The sequence below is a fragment of the Chiloscyllium plagiosum genome, chromosome 5 (genome assembly GCF_004010195.1).
Source record: "Chiloscyllium plagiosum isolate BGI_BamShark_2017 chromosome 5, ASM401019v2, whole genome shotgun sequence".
NCBI lineage: Eukaryota > Metazoa > Chordata > Chondrichthyes > Orectolobiformes > Hemiscylliidae > Chiloscyllium > Chiloscyllium plagiosum.
The window spans coordinates 18049151-18075560 of NC_057714.1; the positions used below are offsets into that span (position 1 = coordinate 18049151).

Consider the following 26410-nt stretch of genomic DNA (forward strand, 5'->3'; position numbering starts at 1 on the left):
AGGTATGCAGAGATGAGTTCGGTGGGGCAGGAGCAGGCTGAGACAATGGGTCGGCCGGGGCAGTCAGGTTTGTGGATTTTGGGCAGGAGGTAGAAACGGGCGGTGTGGGGTTGTGGGACTGAGGTTGGAGGCGGTGGATGGGAGATTCCCTGAGGTGATGAGGTTATGGATGGTGTGGGAGATGATGGTTTGGTGGTGGGAGGTAGGGTCATGGTCAAGGGGTCAGTAGGAGGAGGTGTCCACGAGCTGGCGTTTAGCCTCAGCGATACTATATCTGTTATTAAAATATATTTTAATAGGGTGCTGTGCCCTCTACTGGTTATTGCTCATGTTCCCAAAACACGGGAACAAACTTTTTATTTTAGTAAAATTTTAACATAGGAAAAGTATGTTGAAGAAATTATAGAGGTTTTCAAAAAAAGCATTGCGTTATTTTTTGACCTGCCTCTCTGAATTTATTTTATCCTCCTAATTTGGATGCCTTTTCTTGCTGTACTGAATTAACTCTGATCTGATCCAGCTGGTTCACATCTTGCTGTAGTTGCTGTTCCTTACTTTGTTTTGCACCAGGTTCCCATAGTTGCTTTACCTACTCCTCCACGTTTTACTGGTGTGTGTCACTTAGGCTACTACTGCTGTTTCTAATCTTTATGCTACTTACTAGCTATCTCATTTGCATTGATCTTGTGATTTATCTACCACTCTCCCAATTCTTGGACTTTACTGTTTTTGGTTCTTGAGTTTTACTCACATTCCAACATTAGATCTACCTGCCTGAATTTCAGGTGTAGGAAGTAACAATGCATCTTTCCTGGAGTCCTAGTTAAACCCACTGGTTGAGGTTCACTCTCTAATCCTCCTGAACTGTCTGCTTTACTGGTAAGCTTTTAGTAATGTGCACACTTACAGTCTTTCCCTTAGTTTTACATTAATTCTCTATCTGAATCTTTGTCGCAGATTTGTTCATTTACATTCTATTTGCAAGTCAGCCATGCTCATCATTTTATTTCTTACCTGGCAGATCCTTTGCCGGTACTGTCTATCCATTGCCATTAGAACTCCTCTGGCACCCCATTCTCCCGGTGATGACACAGACTTGAAGCCGCAGCTATTCATTATGTCCCTCTTCTGAAATCTATGAAGAGCCGTCAAGGCATTCCTCATTGCTTTTTTAGCACCAATATTCTTTGTCTTGCTTCAGCCATCTTGACGGACTCTGTCAATCTCTCTGCATATCTGCCTAGAATTGTGAATTAGTTAACCACAGCCATAAAATCTTGCTCTTTGCTGAGGCTTCAGTGATGCCAGGAATTTGGATACACATGATCAATCCAAACTTAATCACCAGATCACACCTTGGTTTCTCTCCATACTCCTCTGGCACATTTCCATTGAGCACTTAATCTAATTCATATGTCATTTGCTTAAAAATCATAGTTTGCCAGAGTGCTCCCATGTGCCACCAAAATGTTTTTTTTACATGAATTCTGCCTTTGCACTTTCTGCTTCTGCAGAGTCTAATTCCACATCTTCAAGACTGCCGCTTTCCTCCTCCCCAACCCCCACCACACACCAGCTGCACAAGCTCAACACTGACTTGGTGTTAAAGTATGTTGAGGTCACTACTGAATACATGAATTTGTGTTCTATTATTTTTTTAAAGGTTTCAAATTAAATATTTTAAATAGCCTGCAGCTTCTTTTTCGGTGATGTAAAATTGGGTTGGGGATGAACACTCAATGTGTACTTAATTTAATGCTTCATTTTAGTTTCCCTTTCATAGAATATAATTTGTATCAGTGAGTGATGTGCTTTCATGAAAAGAAATCTTTTTTTCCTAAAGATATGTTTACAAATATAATTTAATTTTGATAAACCTATGATAGCTCTTAGCATTTTCTGGCTAAGACAATGTCACTGTCTCAGGATTTTGAAATTGACCAGTGATCATAATGTTTTTATTATCATTTCAGTTTGAAGCCTGATAAAATTGAAAAGGAACTAGATGAACTTGCAGAAAGTGCCAAAAAAATGAAAGGAGGACTGACAACTCTGGAGACTTTTGCTCATTATTTGAAATTGCCTATTTGTGATGCACTAAGAGATATGTTTTTACTTTTCACTGAGGTAAACTATAAACTATGTTTATAATTATCTTAAACGTCAGAGTTCAATAGGTTTTTCGGTTCTTGTTTTGGATGCATTAAATGTGCTCTTGCCTCTAAACTTAAACCCTATACATTTGGACCAGCATTATCAATTATTAATAATTGATAATCTGCATTTATTTCTATGCAAGAAGCCTGACCAGTAAGGCAGATGAACTCTGGATGTGGTTGGGAACGTGAGACTTGGATATAGCTATTACAGAAACGTGCCTCAGAGAAGGGCAGGAATAGCTGCTTAATATTCTAGGGTGAGATGCTAAGGAAGGATAGCAAGGGAGAAGGGGGAGAGGTGTTTTTGGTTAGGAATAACATTGCAGCTGTAGTTGGGGAGGATATTCCTGGGAGTATGTCCAGTGAAGTGATTTAGGTGGAACTGAGAAATAAGAAAGGGATGATCACCTTATTGGGATTGTACTACAGTCCCCCAGTAATCAGCAGGGAATTGAGAAGTAAATTTTTAAGGAGATCTCAGACATCTGGAAGAATGATAGGATTGAAATGATAGGGGATTTTAACTTTCCAGACATAGACTGTGATTGCCATAGTGTAAGGGCTCGAATGGAGAGGAATTTGTGTCCAAGAAAACTTTCTTATTCAGTATGTGGATGAACCTATTAGAGAAGGAGCATAACTTCTCATTGTGGGAAGTATGGCCAGCCAAGTATCAGTGGGGAGGGGTGTGCACTTTTTGTTTCCAGTGATCATAATTATGTTAGTTTTGAAATTATTATGGAAAAGGATAGAACTGATCAAGAAGTCCAAGTTCTAGAATGGAGGAAAGCCAGTTTTGATGGTATTAGGCAAGAACTTCCAAAACTGGATTGGGCGAGGCTATTCTCAAGTTGGGGATGGTCGGAAAGTGGGAGGCCTTGAAAAACAAGTGTGTCCAGAGACAGTTTCCTGGTATTGTGAAGTGCAAGGCTGATTGGTATAAGAAATGTTGGGTGACTAGAGAAATTGAGGCTCTGGTCAAGAAAAAGGAGGCGCATGTCAGGTGTAGACAGATTGGATCAAGTGAATCCCTAGAGGAGTGTAATGGCAGGTGGAGTAGAGTTGAAATCAGAAGGGCAGAAAGAGACATGAGAGAGCTTTTGTTAAAGATCGTTAAGGAGAATCCAAAGAGATCCTACAAATATATCAAGGGCAAAAGAGCAACTAGGGAGAGATTAGGGCTCCTGTGTGATCAACAAGACAGTTTGGAGCTGCTGGAGATTGGTGAGGTACTGTAAGAGTAATTTGTGTCAGAATGTACTGTGAGAAAGGATATGGAAGCTAGAGAATTTGCAGAAAAAGTAATAACTTGCACAGTGTCCATATTACAGAGGTGGTGTTGCTAGGCATCTTAAAATATATAAAGGTGGATAAATCCCCAGGATTTGATCAGGGATCTCCCAAAACTTTGAGGGAAACTAGGGAAGAGATTGCTGGGCCCCTGCTGAGATATTTGTTTCATCAATCACCTTGGGTGAAGTACCAGAAGAATAGAAGTTGGTTAATATATTATTTAAGAAAGGTGGTAAGGAAAAGCCAGGGAACTATAAAACAGAGAGCCTGACGTCAGTGGTGGGTAAGTTATTGGAGGGAATTCTGAGACACAGGATTTGCATGTATTTGAAAAGGCAAGAACTGATTATGGATAGCTGAAAATGTGTTGCTGGAAAAGCGCAGCAGGTCAGGCAGCATCCAAGGAACCAGAGAATCGATGTTTCGGGCATAAGCCCTGAAGAAGGGCTTAGGCCCGAAACGTCGATTCTCCTGTTCCTTGGATGCTGCCTGACCTGCTGCGCTTTTCCAGCAACACATTTTCAGCTCTGATCTCCAGCATCTGCAGTCCTCACTTTCTCCTCGAATGATTATGGATAGTAAACCTGACTCGTAAGTTGCGTGGAAAATTGTCTCACTAACTTGATTTGAGTTCTTCTGAAGTGGCAAAGAAGAGTGATGAAGGTACGGTAGTGAATAGTCTATATGAACTTGAGCAAGGAGCTTGACAAGGTTCTGCATGGTAGACTGGTTAGCAAGGTTAGATCATTTGGAATCTAGGGTGAGCTAGCAATTTGGATACAAAATTGGTGTGAAGGTAGGAGACAAAGGGTGGTGATGGAGGATTGTTTTTCAGACTGGAGGTCTGTGACCAGCAATGTCTCGCAAGGATTGCTGCTGGGTCTACTGCTTTTTTGACATTAACATAAATTATTTGGAAGTGAATATAGGAATGGTTAGTATGTGTGCAGGTGAAGTCAAAATTGATGATACTGTGGACATGGAAGAAGGTTATCTCCAAGTCCAATGGGATCTTGTTCAGATTGGCCAATGGGCCAAGGAGTGATAAATGGAGTTTAATTTGAATAAATGAGAACTGTTGCATTTATCAGGGCAGGAATTGTACACTTAATGGTAGAGTCCTGGAGAATGCTGCTGAACAAAGACCTTGGGTGCAGGTTCATAGTTCTTTGAAAGTGAAGTCACAGGTAGACAGGATGATGATTTAAATGTGGATATCTGGTTAGCCTGGACGAGTTGAACTGAATGCTCTGTCTCCATGGTGTACATCTGTATGACTATTAAATATATTATTTTTATGAAAAACTGAATATTTATTTCATCATGTTTTCCTGACTCCTGCCTTTACTAATCAAGGATACTGCTTAATGACCATGGAAAGAGGGCAATTTAGCATTCTACTCCCATTTGAAGGATGCTGATTCTAACTGGCCCACAGGAAATATGTTCACTGTAGAGGCAAGCTGGTCAAAACAGCTACATGTTACTGTCACTGGCTGTGTCTGAGTTCAGTTATGCATTAACTCCAGTTTACCTAACAGCGTTCTATTGGTAGATGTCACTGCACGAACATAAAAATCACATAGGAAAAAACATTCCAGTGTTAACAGCTGTCAGTCTAACAGGCTACATTGACTATACTGTCATCCTGGGGGTGTGTTTCTAGGTCATCGCTTCTTATTTGTTTTCCTATAAATAATCTATGGCATTGGGTTTGAGGTCACAATCAAAATTTGGAATTTCTACAAATTCACTTGCAGTTCCTCCCAGACGTGAGGATATAAGCGATACCAATTTTAGCTGGTATAATGCCATCTTCCACTAGCCATCCATTTTTGTCTCATGATCCAATGTCTCTCATTTTGGTAGTACTGAAGAATCTGCAAAGGGGGAGCAAATAAAAACAAATCAGTTACCGCAAAGGATCATAAATAGCCTAGTGAAAACAAAAATAATGTAAAATATTGGGTACCAGTCATCAGGATGTCATGAGTCTTGGAATACTTATGGAGAAGGCTGGCTACAGTGGTATAAAAAGGAATTGACCCGAATGAATTAAAATCAAACATTGGGCATAAGAGTAATGTAATAATGGGAGGCTTTCAAACAGGTGCAGTTGGGACTGGTTAAGAGATAGGGCATTACCATGAAACAAGTATCCAAAACTTGAACACACAAGATAACTAAGCATTAAAATGAGACAGAAAATAGATCTCTATGGCTATTGCAAAGTTAATAATACAGTAGATATGGCAAAATTAATATGGAAAAATATGGAAGTTTATTAAATGAAATGGAATGCAGAAATTGGGAATGTATTAGCACCTAATTTTAAAATGGAGCCCAAAAATCAAAACATGAAAACTTAGAGCGTCATCATGAAAGGTGGACCGATTTAGCAACCACAAAAGATTATCTTGAAGCAGACTGAATGCTTCAGAAACCATCTCACTTTTCAAGAGCAGTGACAATAAAGTATGAGGAAGAATTGATATTTGATAGAATTAAAATAGAGGCTGTAATTAAAAGATTGGCTCCTCTGAATGGAAAAATGTCATCCAGTTATCCTGAAATACTGGGAGTAATGAGGGTGCAAATTATGAAGGCTTGTGCCATAGCCTTTTATAACTCTTCTGTAGCTACCTGGTTGATGTCAGGATGAAAGAATTGCAAGTTTTGCATTCTGTCTCGCAAAAAAAACAAAACAGGTGAGAGACCAACCTGATGATCACAGAGTAGTCAAGGGTGATGCTGGGGAACCGTTAAGACCATATCTAATTATCAACTGGAAAAGTATAGTAAAAAAACGAAAGGCAGCTCCGATTTGTTAAAGGCAAAGTGTGTTTGGCTAATCTGATAAACTACTTTGAATTAAGTGTTGATGTGGCTAGTCTAATTGATGATGCATGTACATATTTTCAAATAGCATTTTGACAGATTAGGAAAAATTACACCCGATGGGTTAAAGACACTGACATGGAAGAAAACTCAAATGATGTGGGGAGGTATGTATGAGTAGGTGTTAGCAGTTGCTTTTAAGATTAGAAAAAAATATACAGTGTAGCCCAGAAGTAATCTAATCTAATCTAATATTCCCCCCACAAAGTCTGCATTAGCACCACTGCTCTTTCTAATGTATCAAAAAGTTTTGATTGAATACAGAATTAAGATTTTAGAGGGAAGAATGAAGCGATGTACATGGTTCACATTGCAACAGTTCTAAAGGGGTTGTGGGAAACTGAGCCTGAGGATGAATCTACATAGAATATTCAGGACAAATTGAGAAGGCTATTTAAAAAGAAACTAACTTTTGTTAGTCATCAGCTGATGCACTGTCAAACTTGAGATCTTGCATTTTAAGTATTCAAGACATAAACATAAGAACAAGGAGCAAGAGTAGGCTATCTGGTCCTTCGAGCCTGCTCCGCCATTCAATAAGATCATGACTGATCTTTTTGTGACCTCAGCTCCACTTACCTGCCTTCTCATCATATGTCTTAATTCCTTTGCTGTTCAAAGGAATTAGGATGCAGAAGAATTTCACTAGAATGATGCCAGTGATTTGAATTACATATTTGCGCAGAGTGGAGAGGCTGAGCTGGTTTTTCTTATGATGAAAAAAATAAGATCCCCAGCACCAAAACACTGCTTAGTCAGTCAAATGTATAAGTGAGCCATTTTATTGTATGCCTAACCCAGTAGATCCAAAATAAGATCTCCACTCCAAGCTTTACCATAGCAAGCTGTTACTAAGAGGGTATGAATAATGTTTCAAGGATGTTGTCAAAGCCTCTCTGAAAAAGTGCAATATCCCCACCAAGTTGTGGAAATCTGTTGCCCAAGACTGCTCAAACTGGAATAGAAACATCTATAAAGAGATCTAGTGTTTTGAGGATTGCTTCCAGGCCCAGGTTGAGGACAAATGCAAAAAACAGGACTGCATTAAAAACCTACCAAGCATCACTTTCCCGCACCTGTGATAGGGTATGTGGATCCAGCATTGGATGATTAGTTCCCTCAGGATCCTAAACTTGAGTGGAAGAAAGTCATCCTTGATCCCAAAGGACTAATCTAATGGAAGAAATGGCTCTATCGAAGAGCCAACAGAAGCACAAATGACTGAATTGGTCGTCTTCTGTGCTATTTCATTCTATGATTCTGACTTATGTCAACCATCTACATTTTCCCTATGGTTTATAATTTGTTTATTAGTGAAGAACAAACTGAGAGGTACAATGGAGTTTGCTTCCTAACTTTATAGAGAGATCAGTTTTGCTGCTTCCACAATTCATAAAAGTTTCATTGTTATCTTTCAAAGATAGATCTACTACTCAAGTTGTGCAGCCAATATTTCTCCACATGTCAAGCTACTTTTTTTCTTTTATGGGCATCACTGGCTAGGCTAACATTGTCCATTCGTAATTGCCCTAAAGGTTTAGCTGCGCTACATTGAACTGCAGCAGTCCATGCGACCTAGCTACAAACAAGTGTAGTTGGGAGAGAATTGCAGGAGTTTTATACCAGGACAGTAAAGGAATGGCAGTAGAGGATGGTGGGATGCCTTGGAAGGAAACTTACAAATGGTGATGTTCCCATGCATCTGTTGCCCCTGTCCTCCTTGCTGGTGGAGACTTTTGTTTGGAAGATGCTACTTAAGGAGCCTTGGTGAGTTATTGCAGTGTGTCTTGTAGATGGTGAGTTATTGCAGTGTGTCTTGTAGATGGTGAGTTATTTCAGTGTGTCTTGTAGATGGTGAGTTATTTCAGTGTGTCTTGTAGATGGTGAGTTATTGCTGCCATTTTGTGTTGATGTTGGAAGGAGTGAATGTGGATAGTGTTAGATAAGATGTTAGTCAGATGGGCTGCTGTGTTCTGGATGGTGTCAAGCTGCCATTGTTGGTGTGTTGTTGAGGCTGCACTCCCTTTAGAATTTGGATTAGCTTCAAGAAGTCCAGAGATAAGTTAGTGCAGAATTCCCAGTCTCTGGTTTGCTTTTGTCTTTTTATATGGTTGCTCCAATTCAGCTTTTGGTTGGTATTAACCCTAGGATGCTGATATTGAAGCTTCTGCGATTGTATATGATTAAATTTAAAGGGGTGATCATTTTATGGTCATTACTGTGCACTTACATGATGCAAATGTTACTGCCATCGATCAGCAAGAGCATGAATATTATCCAGGTCTTGCTGCACTTAGACAAGGATTGCTTCAGCATGAGTGCAGTAGCAAATGGTGCTGAATATTATATAAACATCAGACAAACCTACCTCTGGATTTAGTTAGGTCCAGGAAGCTATCCTGAGGACCTCATGCAGTGATATCCTTTGGCTGAGCTCCCATAACCCAAATTGTCATCCTTTGTGCAAGGTATGATTCCAGCTAGTGGAGCCTTTTGCCCTTAATTCCTGTTGATTCCAGTTTTGATAGGGTTCTTGATACTACATATTGTCTTGATATCATAAGCAGTTATCCACTTCCCCTCTTGAATTCCTCTCTTTCAAATTTGGACCAAGGTTGTTAAAATCTATGAGCTCTGTTGAAATGGCAAGTCTCTTTCTCAGAGGTAAAAAGGCAGCGGTTGAATCACACTTGGATTTCCCTTCTGTGTTTGTTGGAAGCTAGTTACAAATACGTCATTAGAAAAATGTCTGATCAAATGTCAGTAGAATGACATGCAGTAATTTGAGTTACTATTCATCTTCCCTGAACAATCAGGTCATGAAAAACTTCCACTAATAAGTCAATAACAGAATATAGGCCCTACTCTCCCAGAGAGTGGCTATCACCATTGAGCAGCTACTCTGCTGCGACTTTTCTCTACTAAAATGGAGCTCCACAGTTCTGACCAGGAATCCCCAACTCCGGCCTTACCAGAAATTGACCCTAATAATGTTGCTTCAGCACTGGATTGTGAGAAAAACAAACCATGCGCTATTTTTATGGCATTAACTGCCGCCATCTTGTTTAAACGTCCAAAGCTGTTTGAAACCCTCTCAAGGGAAGTTGAGTGTGAAAGGTTGCAATGTGGTGAGGGGCTTAAGGTGGATGAGATGATGGAGTAGTGTGTATAAGCTGGGTAAGAGCAAGGTGTGAGGGGATATGGTTAAAGTTGAGTTGGCAAGGAAGTGCAGACAGCATGTTAGAAATTTGAAGAGTTAAGGATGCTGAGGGAATATTCAGCATAAGATAAACGTGTGAAGAGGTGGATAATTGGGTCAGGGGAATATAGGTTATAGCAGTTGTACATTTGCCCAGGTGTTAGACAAGATTTTTTTCCCACTTATCATTTTCTGTAAGTTGGAACCATCTGAAGTCTCCCACTCAAAATCAGATCTAAAAACTTAGAGGGTCCTAGAGAGCAGAACATTGCCCATTGAACATTCAAATTTGGCCAATTCCCAGTGGGCTGCTGGTGTCAGGACTTGAAAGATCCCATAGTGCACCCATCCAGCCTCTGACTATTCAGGGTCAAGGTGATCTTTGCTATAAAGTGTTAGAATCAAGTTCTCTTCAGTCGTCATTTCCTCCCTCCACACAAACCAAACCAAACCAAACCAAACCAAATCAAATCAATGTATCGCGTGTCCAGTTTCCTGACAGATTGGCTATAAGGCTGTGGTCAGTATTTTAAAGTTCACAGCATTCCCTCCAGTTCAAATAAATTATGTATGCCATGCAAGTTGAGATTCATTGACTGACAAGAAGATAATCTACTTAGGATCAGAATATTTGTGAGCGAACACGTTTTGCTGTCTGTAGTGAATTATGATTTTCCCTTGAGTACTCTAACACTGCTGTACAGCTTCAGTTAGTGAGTGAGAGTAGCGATAAGCTGGATACAAGAGAAAACCAAAGCAAACAATTTTTGTCATTACTGTAATCAGAAAAAAGTTGGTGCAGTGATTAATTGCAACTGGTTAGAAGTAGTTGGAAAAATAAATAGTTTAAATAGCTGTGGTCATTGAGTATACTGGGTCATATGTCAGATTCAAATAGTTTTAAAAAAAGCAAGACTCTTTACAAAAATTACTGTGAATCAATATAAGTTGTCAATATATTCATATGTTATATCGCTTTCGAAAGGATCTTGGAGTAAGCATGGTTTGTGGTTATTGTGTAGATATGTTGGTTTCTGAGACTTTTCACAAGATAGGCTTCTGTAGTATGCAGCACCCTCTGCTGTCACCTTGGAAGAAAATCTTCATGACAGTAAAATAAACTCTAAAACATTTTAGATGTAATAAATGTAATCAATGCTATTTTGAAGTACATTGCTGAAGTATTTAGTCACAGTGAAATATTTAGTCAGTGTTTGTTCTCAGTAGATTTGTAGATTTTTGTTGCAGTTTACTGAACTTAATTATTCCTACTTTCAGAATGAAAATGGAACAATTGATATCAGAGAGTATGTGATTGCCTTATCAGTAGTATCAAGACCATCTAAAACGCATGAAACAATTAAGTTGGCATTTAGGGTAAGTATCTTTCAAGTAGATACTTGTTAGTTTTGTTTGGGCTTGCAATCAAAAGTTGCTTTCTGCACAGTTTCCATGAAACTAACTAAAATAACTTTTAGTGCGTGCACCTGGTGCTTGGGGCAAAATATGTACCTTAAACATAGTCTCTTGAAATGTAGCAAAAGTCTCAATTTTAGTCTGCAAACAAACTTTTTAATTAAGATTTTCATTATAACAATTAAATACATTGTAGCATAATTCCATTTTGAGTAATTTAAGTTTAATATTTATGCTTGTGATATAGTGTGCAGGAACAATGTAACTAAGGCAGCACCAGGCAAGAACATACTAGTTGACCATCAAGCCTGATGTTCCACAGGTCTTACACAATAAACTCTGTCAAAGATTAACCCCAACTATTTTTTGCCTGTATGAAGAGAAGACTGTATTGCATCTTTCTTCTTTGAGGTGTCATTAGACGTCAAGAGATCATATGCTTATCACTCACTACGCATTCTTTCATGTGCCAAAGACCTGAAAGAGGCTAGCAATTGTGAGTGCCCTAGTATATAGAGTGTAGCAGCTCCCAGGGTACCTAGCTCAGACCTGCAAAATCTGGTGGTTGTGGTCACAAATGAGTTGAAAATTTATGGAAACGAATCTTTTTCGTGAGCATTGCTAGTTGGCAATAGTGCTTTCAATTCTATGTGGGTGCTCTTCATTGCACCCCGTATCTGCAGGAAGCCAGAGGTGGCTGAGAAGCTTAATACCCTTATTACCTGACTGACCAAATCAAGGGAGAAGAAAATGATAGGTAAGATCTGAATAACATTGCATCAGTGATGTCCTGCGTGAACATATGAGTAGAGAACTGTGAAATTCCATTTAAAACTGCTTAAAATGACCACTGTCTTTCTTTTCAAAAGAAAAAGCAGCTATAACCTTTAGGGATATCAGGTTGTGATTGCCACCCAGACCTTGTGACTGCAAACCCTGTCCAGAAGCTGACATTGGTGTAACACAATAACTCAGGACATTGTTCGGCTTATTTTTGTGCAGGCACTCCCTTATTCGCAGAGAGCTGCACTGAAGTCTGAAGATTCACTCCTAACCAGAAGTCGTCCCCTCTCCATCACTCAGTTGTCTGGTTCCTCTTTAAACATGTTGCAGACAACTCGGAGCAGAATGTCATGAATGAATTTATCCAGGTGTCGCACAACACCAGAGTGATTAAATCAATATGAATGCAAGCTGCTAGCGAAAGCAAAACTTCCCACTTTATTAGGAACAAAATTACAAATTTATGCAGTCACTCTCTGTGGCTCTGGCTTTGGCTCAGTCTCTGCACAGCTGCTTCTCGATCTCTGGATGGTCAGCTGGTCTCTGCCTCTTTCCAGGCTGGTCGTCTCAGATGATTCCCAAGAGCAGTTTGCAGGTGAACCCATATTTTATACCTTTTTTAAGATGGTTTTCTGGAACTTTCTCTGGTTCTGGCTGATCAGGGAGAAACACTTAATAGCTTGAAACAAGAGTTAATCATTCAGATGCCATGTTACCTGTTTCTTTGTGTAGTAGGACCTGGTGTCTTTCTGTCTCAGCCCTCCTTTGTTTGGTAGATAAGTAGTTGGTATAGCTGTCCAGATTAACTGCCTTTTATGTTATGCAAATGTCATTTTGGAGTTTTACTTGGCCAATGTATTCAGCATCCCTTGCTCTTTAGCCAATTAGCAATCTGTCTCTTTTAGCAGCCAGGAGGCTGCTACAACCCCAACTGTTAAAAATGATTCACTGTTTCTTACAGCCACAAGCTGACTGTGTTTCTCTGTGTTAAAATTGTACCCCTCAGCCAGAGGTTGGTTGTAACTCCCTCTGTGCTCACGTTATAATTCTGAGCTAGAGCTGCCCCTGCCTACAGTACTACCTGAGCCTGCCTGGAAGAACTACCTGTGAGAGAACGCTCCTTGAACCTGTCCAATAATGAGCAACCTGATGTTCTGAAGCTGATGCATAGTGGTTACTCAACTGTGTGACTGGAGAATCCAAGGAGACACCATGCCCATTCACCATAGAGCAACTGCTGCAGTTGCAGCAGCCCCATTTAAAGTGATGTTGTCACGCAGTCTCTAAGCAGAAATCACAAGTCACCAGGTACCCACTTGCTTTTATAAGCAAGATTTTGAAGCATTCTGTTTCTCAACTGGGCAAAAGTTATTTAAGTAGTTAATATGGCAAGATTAAATGCTTCTTGAAGACTTCCATCAGATCGCCCTTAACTATCTAAATTCTAGTCAAGATAGGCCTAATTTGTATAATATTTCCTCATAACATCAGAGGGCTCGGGTTATTTTCGATTGGGAATTCTGGTTCTGTGGATGATATGTTCAGTTTGAATCAATCATACTTCTAAGCACAAAAAAGCATTTTAATTAAGGACTAAACATTATTCTTTTTTGTTGTGCTTTTTTTAGTTTTGTATTTTATACCAATTTTCCTTCCTGCTTTGATTTAATTGCCTTTCCTTTGTGGATTTGGTTGTGATAGAAACCTTCTTTCTTTGAGTCCAGGATGTTTAGCTGTGGTTCAACAAGTCAGGATACAGTGTTAGAGGTCAATACAAGACCTTTTTATTGCTGCATTAAGCATTGTTGCAGTTGCTCATTTTAATGTTGCTAATTTGCATCAATGATTCCAGTTCTGTTTTTCACATGATGCATGTGCTTTTCATTAATGGTAACCAGTATCATTCCATAGATTGAATCTTTCCGAGCAGTCAAGTTGTTTTTTCAGTTTAATTGCTCACATCAGACCTTGCTGTGTCTTAACCAAGCACCCTATACCTTTTTTAAACACTCAAAGCAATTTTGGTTGATTTTTTTTGCTGATTGCCTTATGTCACGTTTTAACCAAATTAAATAGTTCTTCCACTTTCTGTAAGCTATTCCATTTTTCATATAATTCTAAATTATTTTCAATTTTGACTGTTCAACAGCAGTACTATTACGTTTTTTATTTTTATTTTTTTTATTTCCATAAAAACTAAGGGAAGATTACAAATATCCAAAATGAAAGAGTCCCTTTTTTACCTCTTTATTCTTTTATGAAATGAGAGTATTGCTAGTATTTGTTGTCCATCCCTAATTGTCCTTGAACTAAAAGGCTGTCAAAGCCATTTCAGAAAGCAGTTGAGTCAACCACATTACATGGGTCTGAAGTCTCATGTAGTCCAGACCAGGAAAGGTTGACAGATTTCCTTCTCTAAAGGAATTATAAACCAGGTGAGTTTTTGCCAACAACCAATAATGGTTACATCATCCGCCATTGGGTTAGTTTTTAATTTCAGTTATGAAATGACGCAGACCAAATGATTTGAACAGGGCTTTTACTGCCTTCTATTCTACAATTTTGTCCACAGTACAGTTTAGCACAATGTTACAGGCATTATTCTCTGAAAGTGAATCCGTATCCAGGATTGAGTATCTGTCAAATGTGACATTGGGGTTGTGATTGATTGTTAAGTAGACTGTATCTAGCAGACTCTTACACAAATCAATGCTCCATTTGCAGTGCTTGAAGAATGGAAATTCCTTCAGTGTCTAGGCTAGTATACCCTCCTCAAATTTCCAAAGTAATTCAATATAGTTGGATTGTCCTGAGGGTGTGATAAAATATTACAGATATGCTTGGTTCCTTCCATTTTATTGATCACTGCTGTAGTTGAGAATGTTGAATATCAAGCCTGTTCAAGCTTAAAGCTTTGCACTTCCATCATCATTTATGATTTCCAGTCTTCAGCACTTAGGCAAAATCAATTAGTGTGAGAAAAATGGTAAATGGATTATATTATGGATGGTGAACTCGGTGGTGTTCTGGATATGTCTTTGCAGACTTAAAAATCCAGTTGATCATTTTAAATTTTAATCTATTACAATATTGTGAATTAAAAACAATTAGAATATCATACCAACTCTTGAGATCACACTGATGCAGCGATTCCTTAAGTTCCATTACGACATCAACAATTTTAAATGAGCTTCAGAACATACCAGTGAGATTAATATAACAATGCAAGGATGTCAAAATTCTTAAGGAGTAATTATGGGACAGTAGGTCAGTAAAGTATAAACGAGCTTAACTTCGTATACAAAATAATTTTATAACCTTGAAAGACCTGATGTGTCCATTACAATTTACTTAACTATTTTACTAGAAATTTAATTTCTTTCTAAGTTGAATGTCTATTAATTCTTCCAATTTCCGGTTGAGTTTAACTCTGTTTTGAACATTTTCCATTTATAGCTGCCTCATTTGTTTTGCCCAATATCTATTTTATGTACCCTGTATTAATTTCTAGCAATAAATGAACAAGAAGTGGCATTTCCCTTCTTTAACTAGCTTTCTGCTGCTTGTATTTTTAAGGGATATTTAAAATATAACATCTAAGCTTACATTGGTTTGATGCTAAGTATCGTGCGTAATCAAGATCATTACTTTCCAGTTTTCCATTTGTGTAAATAAATTCTTATTCAGATGCAGAATGGAATAGAATATATATTTTAAAAAAGCCTTATGTAAAATTGTTATAATTGCTTGAGGAATTTAGGGAAATTGTTTCTTTCAAGTTAGGTTACCTATAGCATTGGTAGTAACATAGTAAATCACCTTTGTGTTTAGTTGAGTATATTTAAGCACTCCACAGCAGCATTACAATTGTATTTTGTTCTCATGTATTGGGTATAACTTCAGATATGTAATTTTGGAACACTTTTATATTTCTTTAATAGATGTATGAGTCAATTGATCAAACTATAACAGAAGACGACCTGGCCTGCATTCTGAAGACTGCTTTGGGAGTAAATAAGCTTGATGTATCAAAACTTTTCACAGTTATTGATGCTACTCAGCAGAGGAAAATAAGTTATAGTAAGTGTTTTATATTCATTTTATTGAAGCCCTAAAATACTCAGTTAAGTCATTACTTGTCCAGAAAATGTCAACAGATATATGTCAAAAGTCCTATGTAAAGTTGCTTGGGGTCTGTCTCTTGCAGGTTTACTATTGCAGTCATGCTGTTTCATATTAATTCCATTATCACTAAACTGACACTTCATGTCAAACATATTATTTTCAATTTTTACAAACTTTGGCAAATTGATTCCTAGTTTTTAAATTGTAATTTAGGTTCCTTCAAAATTATCAGACTTACTAACTTATTCAATCTTCATATTAACTGGGAGTAGAAAAATACTATTCAGCTGTCAAGCTTGTTCTAAAGAACAAGGAGCAGGAGTGGCAATTCATCCTCAAGCCTGCTTCGCCATTTGATATGATCTCACCTTGGCCTCAACTCCACTTTCCTGCCAGATCTCCATAACACTTCTACTCATTAATTAAATGTCTCTGTCCTCCTCAAATTTACTCTGTCATAGCATCCACCACGCTCTGGCATAGTGAATTGCACAGATTCAGGATCCTTTGAGAGGAGTAATTTCTCCTCAACTCTGCTTTAAATCTGCTACCTTTATTCTAAAATTGATCTCTTATTCTAAATTGCTCCACACGAGGAAACATTCTTTCTGTATCTAGATTCAGACCCTTTTTGCCTCTTGTATACCTCAATTAAATCTCCTTTTATTCTTCTAAGCTCCAGAGAATAGAGCCCTAAACTGTTCAATCTCTCTTCATCAGACAAATTCCTTATCGCTGGAATCTATCTTACAAGCTTCCCCTGAACTGTCTCCAATACACCCACGTTCACCCTCAGGAGACCAAAATTCTACGCTCTCGCTAATGCTTTGTACCGTAGCAGCAACACTTCCCAACTTTATATTCTGTTCCTTTAGCAATATATGCTAAAAATTTCATTTGTCTGCCTTAATATCTATCTACTAGTTTTTTTGCAATTTGTGCACAAAAGCAGTCAGATGTACCGAAGTGTTCCAGGGTTTCACTCCATTTAGATATTAAGCTGCCTTGCTATTTGTCCAACCAAAACAGATGACCTCATACTTATCCACATTTAACTATGTCTGCCAAATTTTGGCCTATTCACCTAATCAATGCATTTCCATTTGTGCATTTATTATTTGTTCATTGCAACTTACTTTCCCACTGTTTAGTGTGATCTACAAATTTGGCTAAAGTACTTTCTGTCCCTCCGGGTGCTCCTATTTCCTCCCACAATCCAAAGATGTGCAAGTTAGATGAATTGGCCATGCTAAATTGCCCATGGTATTCAGGGATGTGTAGGTTAGGTGCATTAGTCAGGGGTAAATGTAGAGTAATAGGGTAGGAGAATGAGGCTGGTGGGTTACTCTTCAGAGTGTTGGTGCGGGCTTGTTGAGCTGAAGGGCCGGTTTCCACACTGTAGGGATTCTATTCAATGAACCAGTTACATCCTTCTTGCAATCCAACTGTTATTCAGAAAGTTACAGGTAAAGCAACAAGGACAGTACAGCCACTTTCGGGAACTTCAAATCTCAATTGGTCCAGTATGTATGAAGATTGAAGTTTAGTGTAGAATGGAATATGTATAAGCTTGCATGTTGAGGAACCAAAGAGCACACTATTTTAAGTCTTATTCTGCCAATGAGAAAGGGTTCATTAATATCTTTTTAGGAAAGGGAACTAAGGGAAGGGTAGCTTTTTTCGACAGCTTTTGTTTTTGAAATGATTGGAAAACTGGATTAAAATATGACATCACCAAAAAATTGTTTTATCAATACTACTCCCCTCGTTTTTAACTTTTCCTTAACTTCCCAACCACCTTGTGTGGAATAAGTGTATAAACTCTTTGGAATTGTGAAACCTCGTTCAGGATTGTCGAGGATTGTGCAGACCTGTTAAAGACAGTCCAAACATGTTGAATCTGTCAAGATGGTTCCAAAATATGTTGGTGTGAATGAATATTTTTTACAAAGTGTAGCTTGCAATATTGAATTTTAAGCAATAGAACAGTTTTTCCTCCAGCATAAGTGTGTCCTTTTAGATACTAGGTGAGTTGTTACAGTTGAATGTAGAAAAAATGGTGCATGCAAGTAGTAGTTGAGCATAGGAAGTTGATGGGCATAGGCAGTGATTGGGCCATGTGAAAACAGCAAAGGACATGTATAGGGTAAGGGGAGTGAATGGGGCTTAGGGTTCTATTTTTAACTTTGTTGTAATTTTTGTACAGTATGTCGCACCCCTGTTACAAGGCTTCTGCCCAGCCCCTTGACAGTGGGCAGTCACCTGAGTTCTTCCCAGGTTAGCTGGCCTGACCTCTAAACCAGCCTACTCCAACAAATCAAAAAAGGGAGTGAGGGTGACCATATCTAAAATCGTGGTCATATTTGAGTCTGGAGATGGGAATGCAGTGAGGGCTGGTGAGTTAAGATGAGCTGATGTTATACAGGTGAAAATAGTCAAAACTTTATCTTAAGAACAAGGATTTAAATTGTCAACCTCAGGTTGAAAAATACTGTTATGGCTGAAATTCCCAGAAAATATAAAGGATTTGTGGCAGGAGCCAAAGTCAATACCTTTGGTCATCTCAATATTTATCAGAAAATATTGTTGGGCTGAAAGTCAGAAACACAGAAGTGTTGGAGATATGGGCAGGATGCGTCATGAACGCGCGAAACTTGACTCCATGATATTGTTAAGGGACAGCATGCAGATAAAGAAAAATCAACCAAGGTATTATCATTTAGGGAGCCACCAAAGCTGGAACTGGAAGAAAATAGTGAGCTGAGACTAATATCAGCTAATCAATTGAGAAATGCCCCATTGAGCTGAGAAATATGTTGCTGGGGTCAGCCATATCTAATGCTACGGAAAGGTTACCTGGAGATGAGTTGTTTGCTGAAGATAAGAAAGTTTTAGAAGTGAAGTGAGGTGCGGTGGGGAGGGGGGGGGGGGTGGGGGTGCAGTATTGATTTGGAAAACTACATTGCTGAGGAGAGAGCACATAATGGATAGAACAAGTGGAGCATCAATTTGATTAGAGCTGAAAATCAACAATGGTACCATTACATTACTGCATATATTAAATGAGCCATCAACTAGGATGAAAGAGGGAAACATTTGTAGGAAATTAAAGTACAAAAAATGAAGGACTTAATCATCCTTGGATAAGAGTGGAAGGTCAGCCAGAAAGATGAGTTTCTAAGTGCACTTCAGAAGAATTGTCTTGAATAGTATGGTTTCAGTTAATGAAATAAATATTGCTATATCTGACATCCAGAGAACTTTTGGCGAATTCTGGGACAGTGTTTTTGGAGTTTTATGCATAATCTAACCAACAACGTGTCTACCCTGCAAGTCTTGATTTTTGATTCCAGATGCATTAGGTAGCTCTAACATAAAGAAAAATGTTGTACAATATAACAATGTCAAAAGTCATTACTTATGTTTAACAAATTCTTATGTTTCAGTAGTGAATTGTACTCTTAAAAGTCCTTATTAAAATTTATGCCATTAGTAAGCTTAGATGGTTAATGAGGGGTTCTTGTGGTGCAATGTTAGAGTTCCTACCTCTGAGTCAGGAGGCCTGGGTTCAAGTTCCATCTGCTCCAAAGGTTGGTAATAGCATCCCTAAACAAGTTGATTAGAAAATATCTAAATTGTTAATAGGTGCACAAACATTATCATAGAATCATAGTCCCTACAGTGTGGAAAGAGATAATTTGTCCCATCAAATTTGCATCGACCCTCTAAAGAACATCCCACACACAAATCCAAGCCTCCCCCTATCCCAAAACCCTGCATTTACCTTACCATTATCTAGGAAATGTTCCCGAGGCTTCACTTGCCACTGCAGTAAACATCATCCCAAATCCCAGAATGTGAATACATCTCTTGGAAGGGCCATGGCAGCAGCCACTAATGATTCTGACCAAACAGAGTGCTGTATGAATTTTGGAACAGAAAGTTGCCATGGAAACACCACAATTTGCATTTTAAATTTCACTGTTAATGAGGAAACTAGCATGTAGCAGTCATGAATGTGTAAGAGAATCTGGCATGTTGAGGTCAAACTTTGTACTGGGTCGATTCATTCCTCTCTCATTCTCAAGGGACGTGAATTACTGGCGGTGTTGGTATTTATTGTTCATCTCTGGCTTCCTCCAGAAGGTACTGAGGCCACAACCTTATTAGACTAACTGTTTGCCGAGTCACTAAGTTCTTTTAAAAAAAAAAGTCCAAATTGTGGTGGTACAAAAGCCATGAACCAGGGAGGACAGAGGGTTTCCTTCCATTAAAAGCATTAGTTATTGGTCTTTATAGTGATCCTGAAACTTAATGAATTTGAATTCTAAAACTGAGATTTGGTTTTGCATTCTGGATTCTTCATCCAGACTTCTGAATGACCAGGAAAGCATGGTGGATGTACTAATGGATGGTCTGCAGCATTTTCTCAAAGGCATCTAGGGATGGACAATAAGTGTTGGCCTTTCCAATGATGCTTGTGAAGCATAATTTAAAAATGTATGGCAACTACTGTACAACCACTTTTGATGAAACAATAGTGGATGCAATAAGCTCCTGACCCAATCCATGGTAAAGTTTCTTCAACATCCACAATAATATGGACTCTGATCCCTCCCCTCTTCCTCTACCCCACCACCAGCACCACCCAAAAAAAACTTACAGTCCAGCAATTGTTTGATCCAAGTATTAAAAGACTTCCAACAGTTAGGTTTTCTAACACTTTGAAGTTGCATTTAGGGCAACTGTCCACACATGATAAAAATGTCAATTCTCTAACTTCAGTGGACTTCTGCAAGTTTTCGCATGCGAATCCTGACTATGCTGAGGAGTACCTTTACCCACACCAGATGATGGCTGTCACAGATTGCATGGAAAAGCAGCTTGCTGCAACTGCTAATGGGTTTTGCACAGACTTCTCACCTGATCTCCACGAGGAAGATAAAGAAGATGGTACTTTGGACAAAAAGATTAACTAATTCCTTGGATAAAATCCTTCTCCTGGTGAGGGGGGGTGGACCAATTTAGGGCGCTCACATTATTTCTGTACTTTACTGTATGAACTCAACTGCCATTTGTGTTTATCATTTTTCCAGTGTGCTATGACTTGAACTTGGTTTTAAGAGAAAATGTAACTGTCATTGGAAGCAAAGATTGGGAAGATGCTCACGATTTGTACCTAAACTTTGAAGGGAACCAAGCACCTATTCAGGTCCATTCACATATTTGTGGTACAAGTTATGGTGACTATGCATGTTTAAAGCTTGTAGTTCAGTTGTGCTAGTGGATTTTTGTGTTTTTATCTGTTTGTAGTCCAATTAACTGTTTGTTTAATTTTAACCACAAAGCTTTTGAAAAATGGTTGCAGAAGGTGGGGTTATCATGTTTCCCTGCCAGTGTTACAATATAACAAACTCTTGTTGTAGTGTGTTCTGTACACTTAATGATGTGCTGATTAGGACACTGTTGCCTATATAATATTTGTGTCATTACTGTTCACTTCCCTTGCTGTAATGACTGGAAAGAGAAAAATGTGAATTAAGTTTAAAGAACATAGTGTGAGGGTTCATCAGTGTTCGAATTAATGTTTAATTTTCTGAATATAACTTTACTCTAATGCCAGATTATTTTCATTATGATTGGAGTTATTTTTAAAGATTACTGCTAATATATCAATGTAATGGAAAATACTTGAGGGCAATTATCCCATCTAATTCATTTGGTTAATTTTTTAAGTAATTTTTTTTATTGATCTGTTAAAATAGCATATTCTCGAAGTATTGCAAAGCAAATTAACTTGAAGGTAGCATGAAAATAAGTAGTGACAGACCAATAAGCAGATGACTTATGATGGAAATTTGTTAGCAAGATTTTGAATGAGGTGATGCATGCCAAAGGCTTAATAGCATAAGCAGAATATGAAAATAGCCATCCTGTCTGCTGTATGGGAAGGCAAAGTTGTTTCATTGTAGATAAAGAACAATCGGTTATGTGCTAATCGGGAATAATATATGTTGTTTCATTTGTATGGTTCATCTGTATTGAATATTTGCCCAATGTAGGGCTACCTAAAACTTGAGAAAAGGGAGTTAAGAAAGAATGATAAATATCTGAAAACTAACTTCAAAAGTGAAGTTACAAAGGAAGGATACATATATAGCAGTAGTGGTAGAATCTTGGACATGACAGACAAAAAAGTGAGAAATTCCACGATAGTGTTTCACCACAATGCTATTAAACTTGAAGATCTGAATTATTTAAATCTAATTAGTGCTATTTCATGTCATGTCATGTAGCTGATTCTACTAAAAATAATTATACTCGTAATGTTAAGTAACTATCACCATTGAACAACGTGTAAGGATGCCACATATATGATGAGTGGACATTTTAAAGAAAGGAGTTTTACTCAGTTTAATTCTATGCATTTCCAAATTGTCCCATTTGAGAAGTGGTCGAGTCGTAGTTATTGCCACTTCAACTTGAGAAATGGAGGAATATATATGATTTGCATTGGAAGGTCCATACTATGGTTCTATAGTCCTACTCAGTCCAGAAGATTGCCGTTATCTGGATAAAACGGAAATTAATATACCTGAGTCAGTATTGAATTGATTCACATGATTGGCTGGTTTGGTCCCCTTAAATCTGGCAAATAGCACTTTATCAAAGTTATTCAAGATAGGAATTGACATGAGTTTTGAATGCTGCAGGTCCAGTACTACTGCCAGAGAAAATTAGGTCAGGTATGGGGCTGCTGATGTTTCTGCTTTCCACCAGCAAAAAATGGATGAAGTGTTTTGAAGAAATATGGCTTATTTTTTTTTCATTTGAATGAAGGGGGAGGAGTGAAACTGTTAGATTGCAAAGTTGTAAAATGGAGTAAAGTGATTTCAATTTCTGTCTCACTTGGGAACTTTTTTTCTCTTTAAAGGTCTTAACTGCCTGCCCTTTTGTCAAGTTTGGTTTGAAGCATGTAAAATTATATGGATGGAAGCAAAGTACGCATTAATGTCAGAAAAAATGGTGTTTCAATTGTCTCATTTTTGTTGATAAAATGATAAAAGCACAGGAGTACAGGAATTCTGCATTTTGCCCATATGAAATGATGTTACAGATCTACTCCCATTACTGTGTGAAGTTAATTTCATAGGTAAACTAACACTTCTACGTTATGATTAGTTTTATTTTTTCTTTCCTTCCCCCCCCCCCCCCCAATAATCATCAATAATTTTTCTTAAATGGATCTATATGTTTTTGAAAATTAATATTACAGTGCTTTGGGATATTTTAGTTGTAATGTGGCATTGTGCTGATTTCAAATCTGTTGTCTGCTCTTTATCTCAAAGCTTTGTAAATGTTGTTTATTCTGCCCTTTTGGCTGAATGATGGTGTATGATGATGAATACCCTGAAGCCAATGAATGGTGCATCTACAGCTCAAGTTGCTCAGTCCATCAGTCTAAAGGAATCAATATGGAACTAAAGTTGATGCAGTGTAACGATACATAACTGAGAATTATGTTGAAGCTCACTATTTAAAATGGTTGTGTATCTTAATTTTTGGTTAATATCAGGAATGATTCAAAGCAAATTGACAGAGCATTGTTCTTAATAACTATATAAGCACCTTTTTGTTAAACCGATGCTGGAATGACATGAAGCATTTATTGCTGAACATCCAGCAGTATTAATGTCACTATTGATATTATCTAGGAAATTTTCAAACTGATGTGGAGAAAAAATTGGAATTAGGAATACTGTGAAATTTATAATCCTACTGAACAGGACACAATGGTACTGCCAGTTGTGTAATCAAATAGTCTTCAAAATTGAATGCAACTATTGCATAATTGTGATTAATAACTTAAAGTAATATATGCATGTAAATCCTTCCATGTGAATAGTGAATCAGATCAAAACTTAATAAATCTTGGTACTGTCCACATTGTGTTGAAGATGTTGAATTTAAGATTCCTTTTACAGTCATGTTTGTGGCTTATGGGGGAGAAATAATACGCTCCAGCACAATGTGATGAGCCTCAGTGAGGATTACAGTGCAACAGGGAAGAGTTTGGACTTATCCAAATATTATGAATAATTCCAGGTGAATCTTTTTTAGTGATATTCTTTGAAATGTATTGTACTTTGTATTTTTTGACTTGATTTTGTTTGTTTCAAATTCCCCTCTGTGTTTCACTGAGGTGACTGGGTCACATGATTTTGAAACCTGGGATCAGTGCAGTTTCACTGTGGTAAGAATGAATGTTTTCAATCAAGTTCTAAACAAATTAAATAAATCTATGGAAGTTGGATATTGTTTATTAAAACTAGTTGCTGTCCAAATAACACAAACTTTGCATGCTGTGCTTGAGATTATTGGGATTATAGCTTTTGGAACATAACTTGTTTTTGAACTAATTTTTAAAGTGACTGCATAACTGTGTAAATCCATGGAAACGTCATCTGATTTGTAATTGTCTTAATGTTTGTAAATGTGCAAATAATATTAACATCAGTGTGCAATTCCATTTTAAGACATAGGTCTTATTAGGTTTTGTAATCTTTTTTAATATGTATATTTCTATCAAAAATACCTCAGGCAAGCTATCTTGTGTGTTCTTGGCTGTCTTTGAAAGGATCTATAAAAGTGTGCAGGAGGCTACTTTTTGACTACCTGTGTACTACTGTATTTTACATTTATTTTGAACAAAATTGGACATTTTACTTGAGTTAAAGTTTCACGATGAATTACGTCTGGAAATTTGTTGCCGTAATTGATCATGTTTTTCAAGTTTTCATTGTGCATAAAGGGATCCCTGCTCAAACTTACATTTGGACTTTTGTATCTCCGTAAAGTTATGAGTTGTCTGTATAAATAAATGTCAAAAACAAAGCTTTTATTTCTTTGCTATTAGGTTATTGAGCACAAAGCAAAATAATTATGCAAGAAGTGATTTCTTAACTTCAAGAACAGATCAAGGGCTAGAATTTTGTTGACTCCCCAAAACCTGATTGCTGCTTTTCCACTGTCATGTGATACCTCAGATAGTGACACAGTCCAAGTCCAAATGAAGTACGACCTGGATAGTGTGCAGGTTTGGGCTGAAAAGTGACAAGTAAATTTTTGCTCACGAATGCCAGCCAGGTACATGGGAGTGCCACCATCTTCAAGTTCCCCTCCAAACCATTCACCATCCTTCCTTGGAAATGTATTGTCATTCCTTTCAATGTTGCATGATCAAAACCCTCCTATACCTACATCACATGAACTGCAGCAGATGAAGGCAGCTCATGACCACCACCTCAAGGACAACTAAAGATAATAGCTGGGCAATAAATGCCCACTCAACCAGCAATGCTCATGACCCCAAAAATGAGTTTATTTTTACATTTTGCTTTCTTGAAATGTTTCATACTATATAATATTTATTAACTTTGGTCACTTTGTAGCCATATCACTAATAGTGAGTCTATCAAGCTGATTGATCTTTGAGCTGTTAGTTCATAACATTAAAAAAAATTATAAAGTTTAGACACTGACCTTTAACTGTTGTCGTCACTTTTTTTTTGTGTGGAGCTTTAATTACTGCTACACTATTAAGATTAAACATGCTGCCACACTTTGCTTCTTTACCCAAGTCCTCTTTTGCTATGTTCCAATTCTGAAGAAGGGTCACTGGAATTAGCAGGTCTGGCAGTGTCTGTGGAGTGGAAGCAAAGTTTTTCCAGCATTTTATGTTCCTACATTATTATGTTAACTTGATCTATCTTCAGAGATTTATAAATCTCCCATCTCCATCCTACCTTTTTTTGCTTGAAGCCCTATCCACAGTCCTAATTATTTTCCAGACCCATGATTCCAGCCTAGTTTCATTGGAACCCATTCCAACAGAATAGTTTGGTGTTTCTCATACTGCTGCTATGAATCTATTCTTTCCACACCACTTTTTGACCTAGTAGTTCTGCAGTCTGCTTAATCCTAAGCTAATGGGCGCATGGTTGAGTAAGCAACCTAAGATTATTTATTACCTTGGGTTTCAATTTTTTTTTTAAAAAGCCTCAAACTACCTCAGCAGGACATTGTGTTGTTCTTTATGATCTTATGGTTAGTTTGCCAATCCACCCTGCAATCCTTGTTTTCATCCACAGACAACAAGTGCTTCGTATTTATTGATTAGTGTTAGCTATCTAGTCATGGATCCCCATATTTGTGTGAATTACAGTCAAAGCCTCCTGTTCCTGATATCGCATTCACAAGGTATGAGGCGATCAGGTTTTTTGAAAGTCATACTTGATTAAATTTTAAATCCTGATAACCATATAATGCAAATTGACTACATTTCTGGAAGGATTCCAATTAGTAGTTTCCAGGAGGATGGCTGAGGATGAAGTTGAGCATATTTTTGTGAGTTCCCTCAGTTTGTAATGCAGACTCAGCTAGCAGTATAGCCTGGTATACCCCCCACTGTACGATTAATTATCAAGAAAGGTGATCAATGCTGATTCAATAAAGAACACAGGAAAGCATGCCAGGA

At 37.9% G+C, this 26410-nt stretch overlaps 1 protein-coding gene across 3 annotated transcripts in view; it reads left to right on the forward strand.

The window, feature by feature from the left end:
• Positions 1 to 24768, forward strand: part of LOC122549735 (lysophosphatidylcholine acyltransferase 1-like) — a 157660-nt gene extending 132892 nt beyond the window's left edge. For 2 of the 3 annotated variants that reach the window (XM_043689657.1, XM_043689658.1), the window contains exons 11-15: positions 1974 to 2127; positions 10828 to 10926; positions 15690 to 15828; positions 20659 to 21085; positions 22808 to 24768. In XM_043689657.1, the coding sequence (XP_043545592.1) occupies positions 1974 to 2127; positions 10828 to 10926; positions 15690 to 15828; positions 20659 to 20852 (586 nt within the window). In that variant the 3' untranslated portion in view covers positions 20853 to 21085; positions 22808 to 24768. Of the gene's footprint in view, positions 1 to 1973; positions 2128 to 10827; positions 10927 to 11967; positions 12344 to 15689; positions 15829 to 20658; positions 21086 to 22807 lie in introns of those variants that run through there. The other variant, XM_043689659.1, reaches the window with a different exon arrangement.
• Positions 24769 to 26410: the final 1642 nt, after the last annotated feature.